We start from the raw sequence: 17,959 nt of genomic DNA on the forward strand, positions 1-17,959 counted from the left end.
AATAAAATCAAATGAAGTGTACTGTTATGTTACCTCCTGGCACTGCTTTATATAAACATCAACACAATGAGAATAACCCTAAGAAGAAGAGAGAAATACACATCACTTTTTTGGTTAAGTTATAACAACAATAACAACGTCAATAAAAGAGGTATTATATATAATAAAGCTATCTCTATGCCTCAATAAATGCTCAGCAGTAACAGCTACTCTCTGGTTTCTGTATTCCAGTGGACACTTAAGGTCAAGCCTTCTTGCTTTTGAATTATTTCATAAAATGTTTGACTAAAAAAAATAATAAACAGCCAGAAGGGAGACAATTTTCTACATCAAACTATATAAAAATTCAGTGATAGTTTTATTATTAATAGTATTAATATTAATTAATAATAAGTATTAATAGTACTGAATATAAGATCTTAAAGACCTAGGATTTAGTATCATTTCTGGAGAAACATAAAAAATATACATTCAAATTATTCCAAACAATGAAAATTAACACTGTGATACACTAAAACAACAGGGCAAAATCACAGACCGTAAAACACCCTGGTGGTTCAGTGGTAAAAATGTGCCTGCCAATGCAGGAGACACGGGTTCAGTCCCTGGGTGGGGAAGATCCTCCAGAGAAAGAAACAGCAACCCACTCTAATATTATTGGCCTGGGAAATTCCATGGATAGAGGAGTCTGGCGGGTTACAGTCCATGGGGTCACAAAGAATCACAACTTAGTGACAAAACAACAACATACAGAATTCACATTATCTCTACATTCTTTAAGACTAATCTGCACTTTAAATTTTTTCTATGTACCTTAAAATGAAGTAAAACAGCTGCTACTTCTCTCATTCTGGAGATTTCACCTCTTCTTTGAGCACCAGTAAACTCCTGAATCAACTGGCATTCTAAATCATGGTATTTACCTAAAAATAGAAAGTCATTCAGCTACAATGAGACAAAGTACACAGGTTATTTGTAAGTATACAGTTTCTTTATAAATATAATGACTATGAACCTAGCTTTCTTTTAAAAGAATTGTGAAAACCATTAGATTATAGGTAGTAGATCAAAACTCTTATTATAATATACTAAGGTATATAAATCTATATTTTCAACACACACACAAAATCTTCCCAATTGGCAAAATAGATCAGCTCCTATAGTCTGACTTCCATTTACGACTATGGGAAAAACCTGGATGTCATTTCTGAAAGCAAGAGATAGGAAAAGTCTTAAACCTGACTTTAGAGAAAGAGTAAAGAGAACTATCAAACTCTTTACTAGAGTTCAAATATCTTTACCATGAACAAAGGCAGATTCAATACCAGATTATAAGACAACATGTGGTATTTGATTCACTACATTCTTGGGGCTATTACGGTACACTTTTGGCAAAACAGATGATTTTTGAACTTCAGCGAGTTCCTGAACAGTGACTTAGAGCCTAGAAATATAGTGACTATTAAAGAAATCTGGAATGATCTGCCTAAAATACAATCTAAAGAACAAGTTTCAAGCTACCATGTACGGAGTTAAATAGGTACTAAAATGGTCATATGAGCTTTTTTTTAAAAAAAAGAGAGAGACAGGTATGTATGGATACAAAAACAATGTCTAAGATATGCTGTTAAAAACACAAGGTATCAAGCTATTTGTATAGGATGCCACCAATTTTAAAATACCTGGAGACCATATAAAAAAATTCTACATATTATATACATCATTTATGTTCTATGCTTATATCAAGATATCCATAGAGTACTATGGAAGAATACACAAGAAACAGATAATATTTAGTAGCTGTTTCAAGGAAGAGGAATCAAATTCACGGATTGGGTGGGAGGATGACATTGTTCCCACTCTCTTCCTTTACGATTTTCTTTTATAAAAGTAGTTTGATCACCTATCCAAAACAATTAAATAAATAGAACCCCACTTACTTGCAATTTTAGATTTAACTTCTGAAAATCTGAAAGATAGAAACCAATGATGAAGTTCATTATTTGTGACAAATGTACCATAGTAATGTAAGGTATTAATAAAAGGGAGAATGGGGATACATTGGAATTCTCCATACTAAATGTCTTCATAAAGGATAGGAGGGAGGGGAGGGAGGAAGGGAGGGAGAGGGAGGGTGTGGCCGAGGAAGGAGGCCAAAGACATGGCCAGAGGGGAGAGAGTGCTGACAGGAAGCATGCCATTTAACAAAGCTGAAACCGGGCAATTCAGATGAGTATCTTGTTCTCACTGAGGAAATTCACACAGAATAACCAAATCCCTTTTAAAGAGGGAGGAATTCTGAACCAGACATTAATTAACTGAGCCAGTCCTAACAACTGATTTATTGTCCCTACTCATATTCATTGGCATTTTAAATTCACTTGATATTTGTCTCTTTTCCCTTCTGTTGGGATTTTCTCATATGAAGTTTCATTACTGTCACTTAAAAGAAAATAAACAATAAGTATATATAAACGAAGCTGAAGCTGAAACTCCAGTACTTTGGCCACCTCATGCGAAGAGTTGACCCACTGGAAAAGACTGATGCTGGGAGGGATTGGGGGCAGGAGGAGAAGGGGACGACAGAGGATGAGATGGCTGGATGGCATCACTGACTCGATGGACGTGAGTTTGAATGAACTCCGGGAGTTGGTGATGGACAGAGAGGCCTGGCGTGCTGTGATTCATGGGGTTGCAAAGAGTTGGACACGACTGAGCGACTGAACTGAACTGATATATAAACGAGTTATTTTAAAACTGGAAAAATAAAATAGAAGCCATAAAAAGGACCCCATGTGTGTGCCTAGCATTCAACCTCTGCAAATTCAGAAACTAAAATATCAATTAAAATACACTAGAACTTTTTCAAATCATAAATATCAAAGGGGAATGCTGCTGCTGCTAAGTCACTTCAGTCATGTCCGACTCTGTGTTAACTCCATAGACGGCAGCCCACCAGGCTCCCCCGTCCCTGGGATTCTCCAGGCAAGAACACTGGAGTGGGTTGCCATTTCCTTCTCCAATTCAAGAAAGTGAAAAGTAAAAGTGAAGTCGCTCAGTCGTGTCCGACTCTTAGCGACCCCATGGACTGCAGCCTACCAGGCTCCTCCATCCATGGGATTTTCCAGGCAAGAGTACTGGAGTGGGGTGCCATTGCCTTCACCGAGGGGAATGCACAACATGGAAAATTAAGGCTGAAAGATCTCACATAATTAAAGTGATAGGTGAGGGGATGGCAAAAAAGATGCCAAAGATAGATAAAGAGGCTAATAATTCAAAGAACTATACAAAATTGATATGGGCTTCCCAGGTGGCTCAGTGGTAAAGAATCTGCCTGTCAAGCAGGAGACGTGGGTTTGAATGAACCCTGGGTTGGTAAAACCCCTGGAGATGAAAATGGTAACTCGCTCCAGTATTTGTGCCTGGGAAATCCCATGGACAGAGGAGCCTGGCAGGCTATAGTCCTCGGAGTCACAGAGAGTCAAACACAACTTAGCAACTGAGCACACAGACAACAAAATTGATATATCAAAGTTATGGTGGATCACAGAGTACAGAATACATTAGGTTATTATTGATCTCTGAGAAAATTAAATTTGATTAGGATGTAAATTCAATTCTAAGGCTTGGGAGAGAGGTTAAAACAAAACTGTAAGAGAAGTATGTAACTGAGAAGTGGGAGAAGATGAGTATATACGTCTGATGTTTGTATGGGTGGGAGAAAATTATCATATACCCATTGTGAGCCATACATTTTATCCATTTAAGTAAATGGTTTAACTCTGAAATAAAAGCTTTTTTGTGGGTGACATTAAAAATCATTGCTTATAATGTTGGACAAGCATAAGAGTATCAATAATAGCTAAATGATTATTACTGCTAACTCTTTATGATGACACAAAGTTCAAAGTAAAATAAAATATATTTATGGGTAGGGAATATTGGGACATAATGGGCAAACTTTAAGTACAGTAATACATTTACATTCTACTTATACCCGAGGATCTTCAAGTACCACAAAAGGATACAATATCTGTTTTAAGAGAAGATATGTTTTTCCAGATATTTAAATGGGAGAACCACTATTAATAAAACTAGAGTCTGACATTCCATGGACTAAAGGAAACCATGAAAGAATTTTCTTCTCAGTGAAGCTTCTTTAAGGTTGAAACCATTAATACCTGACTTAGCAATGGTCCTAAGGCCTGGCATCTAAAACAGGACTTTGTAACCTTAAGGTCCCTAGGAAGGAGCCTTCAGATAGGTTAAATGGTCTAAAACACCAAGAAATTGTATACAACAGTCTGTTTATCTGAACTTTTTAAAGGCAATTTCATAGCTTTCACCAGCTTTTCAGAGGTGTCCAACACTCCCAAAAACTTAAGAACTCTCATCTAGAGGAAAAAGCAGCTCAAGAAACCATGTTTAATCTTTCTGTGCCCTTCTACACTGTTATCACAGTCCAAAAAAAAAAAAAGAAAATTCAAAATGTCACTTGTCAATTTCAAAATTCTCCATCAATTTTTTTTCAAAAGAAAAAGGATTGAGATTATTTCAACATATATCATTAAATTTAGTTGCTAAGAGACCATATTTTTTCAATCAACTATTGCATACTGTATCTTTTAAAGGCAGTCCTCAGTAAGTTCTTGTTGAATTAATGAGTAACACAGGTAAAAGTACAATTTTATTCCATACATTACACACCATAAAGACAAATTAACTCTTGAGAAATAAACTTGCCTATCAAAAGGTAACTCTTGGGCGATTAGGTGCAACTTCTGAATGATGTCTGCTGCCTCCTTTATCTATTAAAAAATAAAAGCAATAATTAAAAAAAAAAAACCTTTATATGTATCAAAAAATAATTTTGTATTTAAAAATAGTAATATTCTCATATGTATGTCCACAGACTCTCACCCAAACAATTTTCTTTTAAAATACACAATAAAATCTTGTGAGCAACAGGAATACATCTGGGGTATCACCAATAATGAGTCATTGAAACATAAACATTTGTCATTATGGTATTGAAATCTTGTGATTTTATAATGCCACAATCCCTTCCCAATGAAACCTGCAGTTCAAATCTACTCTGAAAAAATTCAAATAATTGACTGCTGAAAGCGAGTTTAAGTATCTTGTGAGTTTATGAACAGAGAAACAAGATTTATGAAAATAATTCAGACCATACTGGTGCATATAGCCCACTTTAGGTGAAGAAAATAATAAAATGCTTGTCATTTAATGAACATATAAAGTTTTAAAACTTGTTAACATGAAGTCTTCTGAATAGAATATGACAAAAATGTTTGTACTTATTTAAACTGTGTAACTAAAGGATTTAGACAAGGAGTCTAAAATTTTTTAAATGTAGAAATTTGTGCTTATTCATATTAATGTATAGAGAGTTATATATGCTAACTTTTGAAAACAAATTTCAAATAAGCATTGAGTTTAATTTTGGCACACTTTTAGTAACTGATTTTATCATTCACTTTCTTTAACACTAAGAAAAAAAAAAGAAAAAAAGAAAGAGACTCCTACAAACGTTGACAGAAGAGCTGAGAACCTTCAAACAGAGCTTTCTAAGTGAGTACTCATGTGAAGTCTGGCAAACAACAGTGGGAAAAAAAGAGCAAGGCCAAATGATACTGCTGATGCCAAACAAGAATGAATATAGACAGCATTTCTGCTTCAGCTACTTCTCTCCTAGTCAGCATGTCACTGCCATTTTCAGTTACCAGACGCTCAGTTTAATTCTGCTGCACAGGAGCATAAATTAACACTGCAAGGTCACTTTTCAACATGCCATTTAGTGGTACTAGCAAGGTCCACCATTTTCTCCTTACCAATACTCCCTTCAGAAGGAACCTGCCAGGTACATGCTTTATGTTTCCATCAGGAGTTTGTTCTTGTTAGGAGATGGAAGTCCCCATTATGCAGTGTTTGCAAACTTCACTTAATATAGGAAGAAGTACAGCAGAGTAAATAACATATGATTTTATTGAATTACCAAATTATTTTACAAAAACTATTTTCAGCGCAGTAGTTCTTAAAGTCATCTGTCAGTTAAAATACACTCTAGGCACAGAAGTTTTCAAAACCACAATCTAATAACCTGCTTACATCTGCTACTGATGTCAGCGTGAGGTGACAGACCACCCAAAGCTAACATGTTAAAGATAATCAGGGCCACCAGGCATTATCTACATGGAGAACATTAAGTCATGATTCCAAAAAGAAAAACAACTAACATACTTTGTAAAGATGAAGGTAAAAGGGAATACATACTATGGACATAAAATTGTTTTTTTTCCCCGAGAAGAAAATTAGAAGATTTTGAAAAGTAAAGATTAAAAAAAAAACAGCAAAAATGACTATGGAGCAGGAAGAAAAAGGACTAAGATGTGTTATCTTTTCCCATTCTAATTCCTTCCACAATCACACACCGACATGGGTGATTTTCCTTTTCTTTCCACTGGCAAGGTGGCTGGTACACAGTGCAGAAACTGAAACAGCCAGAAGTTTACCTAATAATTAGCAATCTAGTACCATATATGAGGTTCCTGAGTGTAGTTAACTGTGACAGCACCAGGCCAAAAATAATGACTCAACAGTAACCCAAAATCTATGGGAGACATGAGAGAAAAACAAGACAATTGTGAAAAGAGGACTAAAGTATAAGAAAAAAAGAAACAAGATGAAACAAAATGAGATATGGGAGAGAGTGACATAAAGGAAAGAAAATAAGAGGACTTAGCTTAAACGCTGTTAAGTCTGTACTTATTCCTCAAAAATTAGACAGCTAGTGACCAAGTGACAGAGCAGGCAACGGCACCCCATTCTAGTACTCTTGCCTGGAAAATCCCATGGACGGAGGAGCCTGGTAGGCTCCAGTCCATGGGGTCGCTAGAAGTCGGACACGACTGAGCAACTTCACTTTCGCTTTTCACTTCCATGCAATGGAGAAGGAAATGGCAACCCACTCCAGTGTTCTTGCCTGGAGAATCCCATGGACAGAGGAGTCTGGTGGGCTACAGTCCATAGCAGAAGAGTAGGATACAACTGAGCATACACACACACAAACACACACACACGTAATCATTCAATTTTAAAATATTTACTTTTCTCTAGATTCTAAATGGCTGCCTTGAGCTGCATGAAATAAACAGACCAACTCGCACTGGGTAAAATATCTGCATTTTGTTTATAACAAAGCATAAATATACTTTACAATCCAACAGGTATAATCCAAGGTAACCCAAGGTATAAGACTTGAATTACATACAATTTTATATATATATATAAACAATTAAAAATATATATATATAAGTATTAATATATACTTGTATAATACATTGGAAATATGTATGTTTCATGTAGGAAACAAAACAAAAACATTCAAACAAAACAAAACTGTACCCTGAAAAACAGTTTGGTGTTCAAGCCCTATGTGTATGTGTGCGTGTGAGAATCACATGAATGTATAAAAGCTATACATTGCCAGCGTTTTACAAGAGTTTAGGTATGATTATGTTCTTGATATTAATCTTATCAGCTCTACTTTATATTATAAATATAATTCCTGGAACTCATTATTTAAAATACTGTCTTTTCTATAGAGGAATTTTCTCTACACATATAAACATTTCTTTCAAAGATCTCTAAAAATTATAAACTCCATAAATCCACATATTTCCTACTCACAAAACAATGTGTTGCTTAATTCAAAGTGAACTTCAAAACAACTTAGCTTTTAACATTCCACTACCTGAGATATCCCGTGGAGTAAACCTGGAAAATATTCTGGAAGACTGTATTCAACATATTAATAGACAATGTTATTACTATGTGCATATACTATCCATAAGAATGTCTATTTTTTCATGCACTCTTAATTTTTCCCCCCTGAGGGGAAGAAAATGAGCTGAATAACCTTCTCCCAAGATTGTAGCGTAACCAACACCATACAACCTTAGACCAGGATTAAGTGACTAGTGCTATGAAAAAGATTAACATGAATAATTAATTTGGATTTTTCAATTCTTTTTGATCCAAACTATGCTTTAATTTTTATAAAAGAACTTTATTCAAGTAACAAAAACTAGAAGCTCTGAATTTCTTTCACAGAAATATAGTTCAGTTTGTAAATGATTTAGGGTCATACCACCCCCTCACCCAGGGGAATATGACTATTAAATTCTTTTAATATTAAAAGTCAATTATGAAAAAGAAATACTTATTAACATAATTAAATATTTCTAAACCATACACATTTCATAAACAAAATACCAGGCAATCCAACTAAAAATTTGAATATAAATTTTGTTGGCAAGTGTATTTTTCAGAATAAAGACTTTTAATAAGTCAGCTACTCAGTGACTGGAAGTCTGACTCTGGAAAGCAGCAATTGTAGTTCATAATTAGAGCATTATTAGTAATGTTTTTACATGCTTTTATCCTTCTGACAGTGCTCACCTTTTCAGAATTTGTAAAAACATCAGATTTCAGTTCTCCATCTAGAAACTCATTGAAGTATTTCATCAACTTCTGAGCCTCTACTGCCCGTTGTCTGGGTGTGTTTACCCCCTCCAACTGGTCTCCAAGGTGACAGACTTTGGTTGCTACATAGCTGATGTGCTCATCTAGTTCTTGGAAATGTTGGAAGGCAACCTAGGAGAAACATGCACAAGCATAAAATACAATCAGAGAACCCAGATTAACTATTAATACTATTGTTATTACCAAGGGGAATTTGCATTAGAAGTATTTTGAATCTATTACTTTAACTACTTAAAAATACATTATCTTACGTAAATATTGTTTTATTATTTTATTAAATATTAATAAATATTTATTAATTTATTAATAAATGTTTATTAAATATTTTCTAACAGTTATACAGGCTTAAGTGAAGGAATCTAAACATATGAAAACTGAGTAGAAATCAGCTAGCTAATCCTTAATACTAAAGAACAAACAACCCCTACAAGGCAGCAATGCTAAACATGCTCTTCTAACTACACTTCTAACTAAAGGTCAATCAAGTTCCACATCAGGCTCAGGATGTGAAAGAGGTTCAGAGGTTCCTGATTAAGTCTAGGGCCTAAGAAGTAAGAATGGCTAAGAAGCTTGGCCTATGTACCCTAGAGTCACCCTAATGCTAATGGTCTAGTTTTTCTCCAAAATAGACTGAGGAAGAGTTCTGCATCTGCTTTTCCCAGTTACACTAGCATTCTCATTAGGGTATCTGCCTCACAACTTCTGTGAAACTTCCCAGACTAGGTTTCCTCTAGGGAAAAATCTGATCCAGGCAATAGTTGGTCTGGTGTTATTATTTCGCTTTATGATTAAATGAGAATGCAAATAAATACCTAAATATCCAAGCTAGTCATGACTCCCTAAAAATACAGGTCTGCTGAGGTATCATTCTTAAAAATTTGCATTGTTAAGAGAGGAAGCAAGGACCACACTGTACTGAATACCATCCCATCCTAAGAAGGGAGTACTCTAACCCCAAACCATCACTCAGTAGCAAACAAGTGCACCAAGAGTGCCTGGTAACAATTAATTAACATTTTATGACATGAGATGGGAGCAGTATAAAGAAACCTCAACAATTACTATTTGACTAGACTTTTTTAAAAAAAAACTTAAAACTGAAAGGATATAAACATATTAAAGTCTGTATATTCATTATTCAATTAACAGTTTACCTGATTGCTTTTCTGGAGTTCTTGTACCTTCCTGGCAAATTCCTTAGCTTCTTTCTGACACTGTTGCTCTAGTTTCTCTACTTTCCTTTGAATCCTTTCATCCATTATCTGGAGCTCCTGAATATGATTTACAAATTCTTCTAATAATCTAACAAAAGAAAATTAGAATATGTATCAATCCATCTATAATTGATCACTAGGAACTGATCAGTTCACTTATAATTGTAAATGAAGTATTAGTGAGCATTCCTTGAGTTAGGGATGAACATGTTAATTTTCTCTCTAGCATTATGTTAGGGATTATCTCTGATATAAATGAAAACCTCATAGGAAATCTCCAGATTAACCCCCAGAAATGAAACCAATTTTACAGAAATAGTCAAAAGGGTAAAATGTACTATATAAACATAATACTGTGTATTCGAGGTATGGTGAATTTTGTTCCCCCAATTTACAACAATACTTAAAACGGCATACTCAACATGTTTTATTTTAGAGGTATAACCAGTAATTTCTAATTTATTATTAATTGGAGAAAAGATTAAATTCTCATAATGCAATAAAATCCTTTCCCCCATGTCACTTAAAGTCCTTTTCTAAAATAAAAGAAACATAAAAGGAAAAATAAATAAAGCTCAAGCTTCTAATGCTTCTTCCTTTTATTGGCCAGTTGTTAACTCCCTTTTCATGAATATTGAAAGGAATTCCAACAGTCACCTCTGTTCCAGACACAAACTTGTACTAGATTGGGTCTATGAAAAAAAAATTTTACTTCACCTTTTAGGATCAAAAGCTTCAGGTCCCCCTCTAGAGCCTCCTCCTGGGGTTCTCCATACAAGACGTTCAATATACTCATCTGCCACAAAAGGCTCCTAGTTTACAAAATAAATGTTCTTTTAAAAGTTTCATACATAACTTACTACTACTTACAAAAATGAAATAGGTAATACTATGTGAGAACTGAAATTAAACTACTAATTAAATATATCTAATTATTAAAATATACAAGCTTCCTCTATTTAAAAAGTCTTCAATAAACAAATCATTTAATGAAAATTAGGATATTAAAGAGTTTGATAAGCAGGAACAAACTAATGGAAAAGTGAGCAAAGAAAACAATTTATAGAAGAAATAAAAATGGCCAAGAAACATGAAACCTATAAAGCTTCACTAGAAATCAAATAAGGTCAAGTTATTACTTTTTGGGGGGCCTCACTGACAACGTTTTTTCTTTTTCCTTAATTACAGTATTTAAATACAATATTTCCTTAATTACAATATGCAATACAGGAGCAGGTAGGCTGAAATTCACACTCTCTTTATTGCTAAGTCACTTCAGTCGTGTCCGACTCTGTGCGACCCCATAGGCGGCAGCCCACCAGGCTCCCCCGTCACCAGGCTCCCCCGTCCCTGGGATTCTCCAAGGCAATAACACTGGAGTGGGCTCATTATTGTTAGAAAAGTTAAAATGTACAATATTTTTAGAGGGCAATAAGCAACATTTTGGTAACATCAACAGGTCTACAAATGCTCACACCATTTAACCCAGTAATTCTACTTTTAAAACTCTAAGGGAAAAAGTAGGTATGAATGCAAAATTTCTGTAATATGTATAATGCTGAAAAGTTACTTACAGAAATATCAACAGAATCATTATTGAAAAATTATACTCAATTTACAGGATAAAAAATTATGTTCCTATTAAAATCATGTTGTAAAAAAATTTAATGAAATGATAAAAAATGCTCACATATAATATCTAATATTAAAATAGCAAGACAAAATTTTCTAAACTTTACAGAAAAAAAGAATTAAAAAAAATATCAGAATAGAAGGCCCAATTAAGAAAATTATCATTCAAATGTTCACCATCAGCTGATAATGTGTTTTTTAAACATAATATTAACACATGAATTTACATAGTTTCCATATTACCCTATTTCATATAAACAGGTATCATATATATTGCCTCACACTTAGCATGTAACTTAAACTGATAGCATTTGTTGGTGATTTCAGTTTGAATTCTTGTATCTGTAAAACTTTCCATTCTTAATCATACTTTAAAAACATATTTTCATTGATGAACATTCACTGAACAATAAAATTTCCACTGCCAAGCAGTCTGTTAGGCTTTGGAATAAAAAGATGTATATAACACAAATGGCACCCTTCAGAAACTTACAACATGAACAGGGAAAAAGTATAAAGAATACAGTAATAGTACGTGACAAGTAAAATTTAAAATTTGTACACAAACTTCAGTACTAACATTGCTGAGTGAGTTGTTAACTCAATAGGTAGTTGAGTGATGGAAAAAGAATATTTCTTAATTCAGCAAATGTTTAGTAAACAGCTACTCTTGTGTTGAGCACTGTGGCAGGCACTAAGAATACAGATGTGAATTCAATACACAAGTCTCTGCAAGTTCTCACAGAAATGATCTTCTACAAAGGATACAAACCTTAAACAGTAATTACAGAAATAACTAATCACAATTGTGATAAATGTGGGGGAAAGAAATTCCTGAATGCTCTAAAAAACAGCAACAGAGATGAAGGGAAGATGGAAATGAAAGAAGACTGGTATAAAAAGTGAGTATTGTAACAGTCTTACTTTCTGAGAGCATGACACTTTAGCTGAGACCAGAGGAAAGAAGAAAAATCAGCCAGAAAAAAAATGGAACAGTTTTCCAGACCATTAGGAAAAGAGAAGATAGAGCTTAACCCATTAAAGGAAAATGGACTAGATCACAAATACCACATATGGAAGGATGTAGACAGAACTGACAGTTAAAACCCATAGATGATAACCTGTCTTTTTATCATCATCACATCACATTGGAATTTGAGAGAATGGCTTACCAGTCTGATATTCGAGGAGGACTGAGAGGATAAGCTTCAGTCAGAACAATAACCATCAGAAAAAGAGGAGAAACACCAACGAGAATAATGGCTCACATAATCATTTAACATTCACTGTGTGCAGTTAAGACCAGAGGTCCTATTTTATCCCCAGTTTATAATGAGGAAGCTGAGACTTAGAGAGGACACTTACTTGCCCAAGATAAGGCAAGCTGTATACTGCAGAGTTGAGATTTAAATTGCTGTTTCCACTGCTTTGGGAAACTACAAATAGCTCCTTGTGCCTAAAGTTTAGGTGGTGAGAATAAGAGGTGAAGCTAAAAAGGTGAAAACTGCCACATGAAGGCACATGCACATCACTGATTCTGTCTTTTAACATTAAAATACAAGCCAATAATTTTATTGATAAATTGATAAACTGTCACATGCCTTGTATACATAAAATCCATGATCAACTTTCAAACTGTACATATTTTAAAAGAAAACCATAATTTTTATTAGTGTTAATATCAGTTATTGCTAAAAAATAAACATCAAGTAGCAAGAACACCGGAGAAGGCAATGGCACCCCACTCCAGTACTCTTGCCTGGAAAATCCCATGGACAGAGGAGCCTGGTAGGCTGCAGTCCATGAGGTCGATAAGAGTCGGACACGACTGAGTGACTTCGCTTTCACTTTTCACTTTTATGCATTGGAGAAGGAAATGGCAACCCACTCCAGTGTTCTTGCCTGGAGAATCCCAGAGACAGACGAGCCTGGTAGGAGGCCATCTATGAGGTCGCACAGAGTCGGACACGACTGAAGCGACTTAGCAGCAGCAGCAGCAAGAACACATAACAATATAAATAGGTTTTTAAAAAATTTTAAAGACTCTTTTTAAAAGGTTCTTTCATAGTGGTCAAAATAACTGAAAAATAGCAGCCAGAGTAATACAGTTCTAGGAAATATAAACATACGATATGATCAAGGCATTAAAAGCAAACAAAACTGCTAGCTACTTTTAAAAAATTCAGTTCAAACTAGATTTTAAAATGGGCAGAAGAAATGAATAGCCATTTTCCCAAAGAAGACATATAGATGGCCAAAAAGCACATGAAAAGATGCTCAACATGGCTACTGCTACTGCTAAGTCACTTCAGTCGTGTCCGACTCCATGCGACCCCATAGACGGCAGCCCACCAAGCTCCCCCGTCCCTGGGATTCTCCAGGCAAGAACACTGGAGTGGGTTGCCATTTCCTTCTCCAATGCGTGAAAGTGAAAAGTGAAAGTGAAGTCGCTCAGTCGTGTCTGACCCCCAGCGACCCCATGGACTGCAGCCTACCAGGCTCCTCCATCCATGGGATTTTCCAGGCAAGAGTACTGGAGTGGGTTGCCATTGCCTTCTCCTCTATCATCAAAAAGAACACAAGTAACAAATGATGGCCAGGATGTGGAGAAAGGGAACCCTTGTTACACTGTTGGTGGGAATAAAAATTGGTGCAGCCACTGTGGAAAACAGTATGGAGATTTCTCAAAAAACAAAAAATAGAACTACCAAGTATGTTAGCTGTTCAGTCATGTCCTGACTCTTTGCAACCCCATGGACTGTAGCCCACCAGGCTCCTCTGTCCATGGAATTCTCCAGGCAAGAATAATGGAGTGGGTTGCCATTTCCTTCTCCAAGGGAACTTCCCGACCCAGGGATCAAACCCAAGTCTCCCTCACTGCAGGCAGATTCTTTACCATTTGAGCCACCAGGGAAGCCCAGGACTACCATATGACCCAGAAATTCCATACTTGGGTATATATCTGAAAAGACAATAACAACAACAGCAATTTGTGAAGATATATGCACCTCAATGTTCATAGCAGCATTATTTACAATTGCCAAGATATGAAAGCAATGTAAGTATCCATCAACAGGTGAACTGATAAAGAAGGTGCAGTATATAGATACAATGAAACACTACTCAACACATAAGAAAGGATGAAATTTTGCCATTTGCAGCACACAGATGGACTTGAAGGGCATTATGCTGAAAGTGAAATATATCAGACAGAGAAAGACAAATACTGTACAAAATCATTTATAATGGGGAATCTAAAAAATACAACAAACTAGTGAATATAACAAAAAAGAAGTGGACTCACAGATATAGAGAACAAACTAGTGGTTACCAATGGTAGGGAAGAGGACAGTATCAGGGTGGGGTAATGGGAAGTACAAACTATTGGATGTAAGATATGTTACAAGGATGTATTATATAATATGGGGAATATGCCAATATTTTGGAATAACTGCAAATAAATAAATAAATTCAGTTTACCCAGGTGCTGACATGATTGATGATTAAATCATAAGGATGAGTTAGATATTCTGCAAAGTAAATATTCTGATCCTCTAAAATACAATTTACTCATTTAGCTGCTGCTGCTGCTGCTAAGTCACTTCAGTCCTGTCCGACTCTTCACGACCCCATACCTACCAGACTCCTCCACCCATGGGATTCTCCAGGCAAGAACACTGGAGTGGGTTGCCATTGCCTTCTCCAATGCATGAAAGGGAAAAGGGAAATTGAAGTTGCTCAGTCATGTCTGACTCTTAGCGACCCATGGACTGCAGCCTACCAGGCTCCTCTTTCCATGGGATTTTCCAGGCAAGAGTACTGGAGTGGGGTGCCATTGCCTTCTCCAACTCTTAGCAAACATATTTATATAATCATACCTGAGTCTACCTCACTTGAGACAAAAGAGTTGACATGTTTAACAAATCTTAATTTACAAGCACAAATTGAGAAACAATGACTCAAAGGAATTTATGCTTAGAGCTACTCAGAACTTTAGAAAGTCTGACAAACACATGAAAGACTTCTAAATAAGACGGTAATGACCAATTTTTAAAAGTGTTTACTATGTGCCAAATATGTGCCTAGCACTTACAATCTTATTTAACACATACTTAACAAGTCTATGAGGTAGGTTCTATTAATATAGCCTAGTTTTATACCTGAGAAATTGTAATACAAGGGGGTATTTAATCCAAGGCCACATTGGTGAGGTATAATCCATGGGGTCATAAGATTTCATTGGAGGTCTAGGTTCCAATGGACTCAAGAAATCATGATGTTAAGTAGATCCAGAAACTATTCATCATTAAGATGGAAGTAGTAACCCCAGAATCAAACAAGAACAGAGCCAGAAAGCAAACGCATAAGCAGGTAGCCCATGTTTTTCACTACTATTGCACTAGCATGCTTCCCTTAATTCATATGTATGGCCTTATGGGAATCACTTGAAACCAGATGACAGAGAAGGAAAAGCATGAGCTTACTTCATCAAGAGTTGGCTAAGCATGTTGGTGTCAAATAAAAATGAACAGCAGCTGCAATCACAACTTCCCTCAGCAGTGGCCTTGAAACTCGGTGACAAGAAAAATATCCTCCCAAAAGGCAATGACTGTTCATCCTCATGGGTGGTCAGAAAACTGACCTAGTTAGAATATACATGGACTCATGGATAGTGGCCAAGGACCTAGCTATCAGAGGAGAAAGACTGGAAGAAAGAGAACAGGGAAATCTGGGGTTGACACACATGAATGGACACATGAGACTGGGCATGAAGTATGAAGATCTTAGTATCACATGTTAACATCCACAAGGAGACATTTACTATGGAAGAATAAATAACCAGGTAGACAAGATGACTCTGCCACTCATTCCACTTCTAATTTTCCTCCAGGGTAAGAACCCCAAATGGAGTGCTAGAAGAGCTACCTGTCTCCTCCCCCCACCAATGTATATGAAAACATGGAGCTTAGTGGCACAGGAGTGTTCTGCAGGGAACACAGATGTGTAGTCCAGATATTCCTTCAAGAAGGGTCTTGCTCTAGCTGCCAGCAGTGCTGCCAGCAGAGCATTCACCTGGCAGTATTTTCAGGGATCCTTCAGCTGCACAGAGCTCCTTCACTCAATGCCATACTTTTCCCAATGTTGTCTGTGTCTGCTCAGTTGCGTCCAACTCTTTGCGACCCCATGGACTGTCTCCTCTCTCCATGGAATTTCCCAGGCAAGAATACTGGGGCAGATTGTCATTTCCCACTCCAGGGGATCTTTCCGACAAAGGGATCAAACAAGGTCTCTTGCGTCTCCTGCACTGGCAGGCAGATTCTTTACCACTGCACCACCTGGGAAAGCCAATGTGGTCTCTATCTAATTACTAAGACAAGGATATAAAGGCCTGACCACTTGAGTAAAAATCAGGGCAACTCTGACAGGTAATTTTAGTTTCAGAACTTCCCATAGGAATCATCACCACTGTTGCTGGGTCAGCACTGTACTGCTATTTCTCCTAAGACCCAGTTTTGCTTATCTACCCTGTCCTTTCACATATACTCACCCCAAGGGTACTTTCTAATAAATATTCTGCACACGGCTACTGTCGTGTTTGACTCTGTGCGACCCCACAGACGGCAGCCCACCAGGCTCCCCCGTCCCTGGGATTCTCCAGGCAAGAACACTGGAGTGGGTTGCCATTGCCTTCTCCAATGCATGAAAGTGAAAAGTGAAAGGGAAGTCACTCAGTCGTGTCTGACTCTTAGCGACCCCATGGACTGCAGCCCACCAGGCTCCTCCATCCATGGGACTAAACTGTCTTAAAGTCAGCTTCTCTGAGAAAACCTACAACATTGTAGTAGTCTAGTCAAGAGATGCTAATGACTCAGATCAAAGTAGCAATGTAAGGGATACTGTCAAATCGCCAGGTTCATGACCTTTTAAAGGAGCTGTTCATATGGATGTGAGAGTTGGACTGTAAAGAAAGCTGAGCGCCAAAGAATTGATGCTTTCAAACTGTGGTGTTGGAGAAGACTCTTGAGAGTTCCTTGGAATACAAGGAGATCAAACCAGTCTATCCTAAAGCAAATCAGTCCTGAATATTCATTGGAAGGACTGATTCTGAAGTTGAAACTCCAATACTTTGGCCACCTGATGTGAATAACTGACTCAATGGAAAAGACCCTGATGCTGGGAAAGATTGAAGGCAGGAGGAGAAGGGGACAACAGAGGATGAGATGGTTGGATGGCATCACTGACTCAATGGATATGAGTTTGAGCAACCTCCAGCAGTTGGTGATGGACAGGGAAGCCTGGCATGCTGCAGTCCATGGGGTCGCAAAGAGTCAGACACAACTGAGCGACTGAACTGAACTGATACAGTGAGTGAACTGAATGCTGATAAACTGGATATGGCAAGAAATTTTAAAAGGGAATCATGATTGCAACCAGAACAACTGTATGAACAGTGAGTGGTACCATTTACTGAGACTGGGAAGGAGATGGAAAAGGGAGTGGGGAAACAAGAGCTCTATTCTGCATATTATATGCGGAAGATGCCAATC

General features: G+C 36.7%; 1 protein-coding gene across 1 annotated transcript in view; it reads right to left on the reverse strand.

Moving 5' to 3' along the window:
- The window catches only part of EXOC5 (exocyst complex component 5), a 51,828-nt gene that overhangs the window by 25,940 nt on the left and 7,929 nt on the right, over positions 1-17,959 (reverse strand). The window contains exons 2-8 of the mRNA NM_001192711.2: positions 10,497-10,591; positions 9,720-9,867; positions 8,482-8,676; positions 4,744-4,808; positions 1,941-1,969; positions 814-923; positions 34-78 (exon numbers count right to left, since the gene is read on the reverse strand). Of these exons, the coding sequence (NP_001179640.1) occupies positions 34-78; positions 814-923; positions 1,941-1,969; positions 4,744-4,808; positions 8,482-8,676; positions 9,720-9,867; positions 10,497-10,591 (687 nt within the window). The remainder of the gene's footprint in view (positions 1-33; positions 79-813; positions 924-1,940; positions 1,970-4,743; positions 4,809-8,481; positions 8,677-9,719; positions 9,868-10,496; positions 10,592-17,959) is intronic.

This window comes from Bos taurus, chromosome 10, assembly GCF_002263795.3.
Source record: "Bos taurus isolate L1 Dominette 01449 registration number 42190680 breed Hereford chromosome 10, ARS-UCD2.0, whole genome shotgun sequence".
Taxonomy (NCBI): domain Eukaryota; kingdom Metazoa; phylum Chordata; class Mammalia; order Artiodactyla; family Bovidae; genus Bos; species Bos taurus.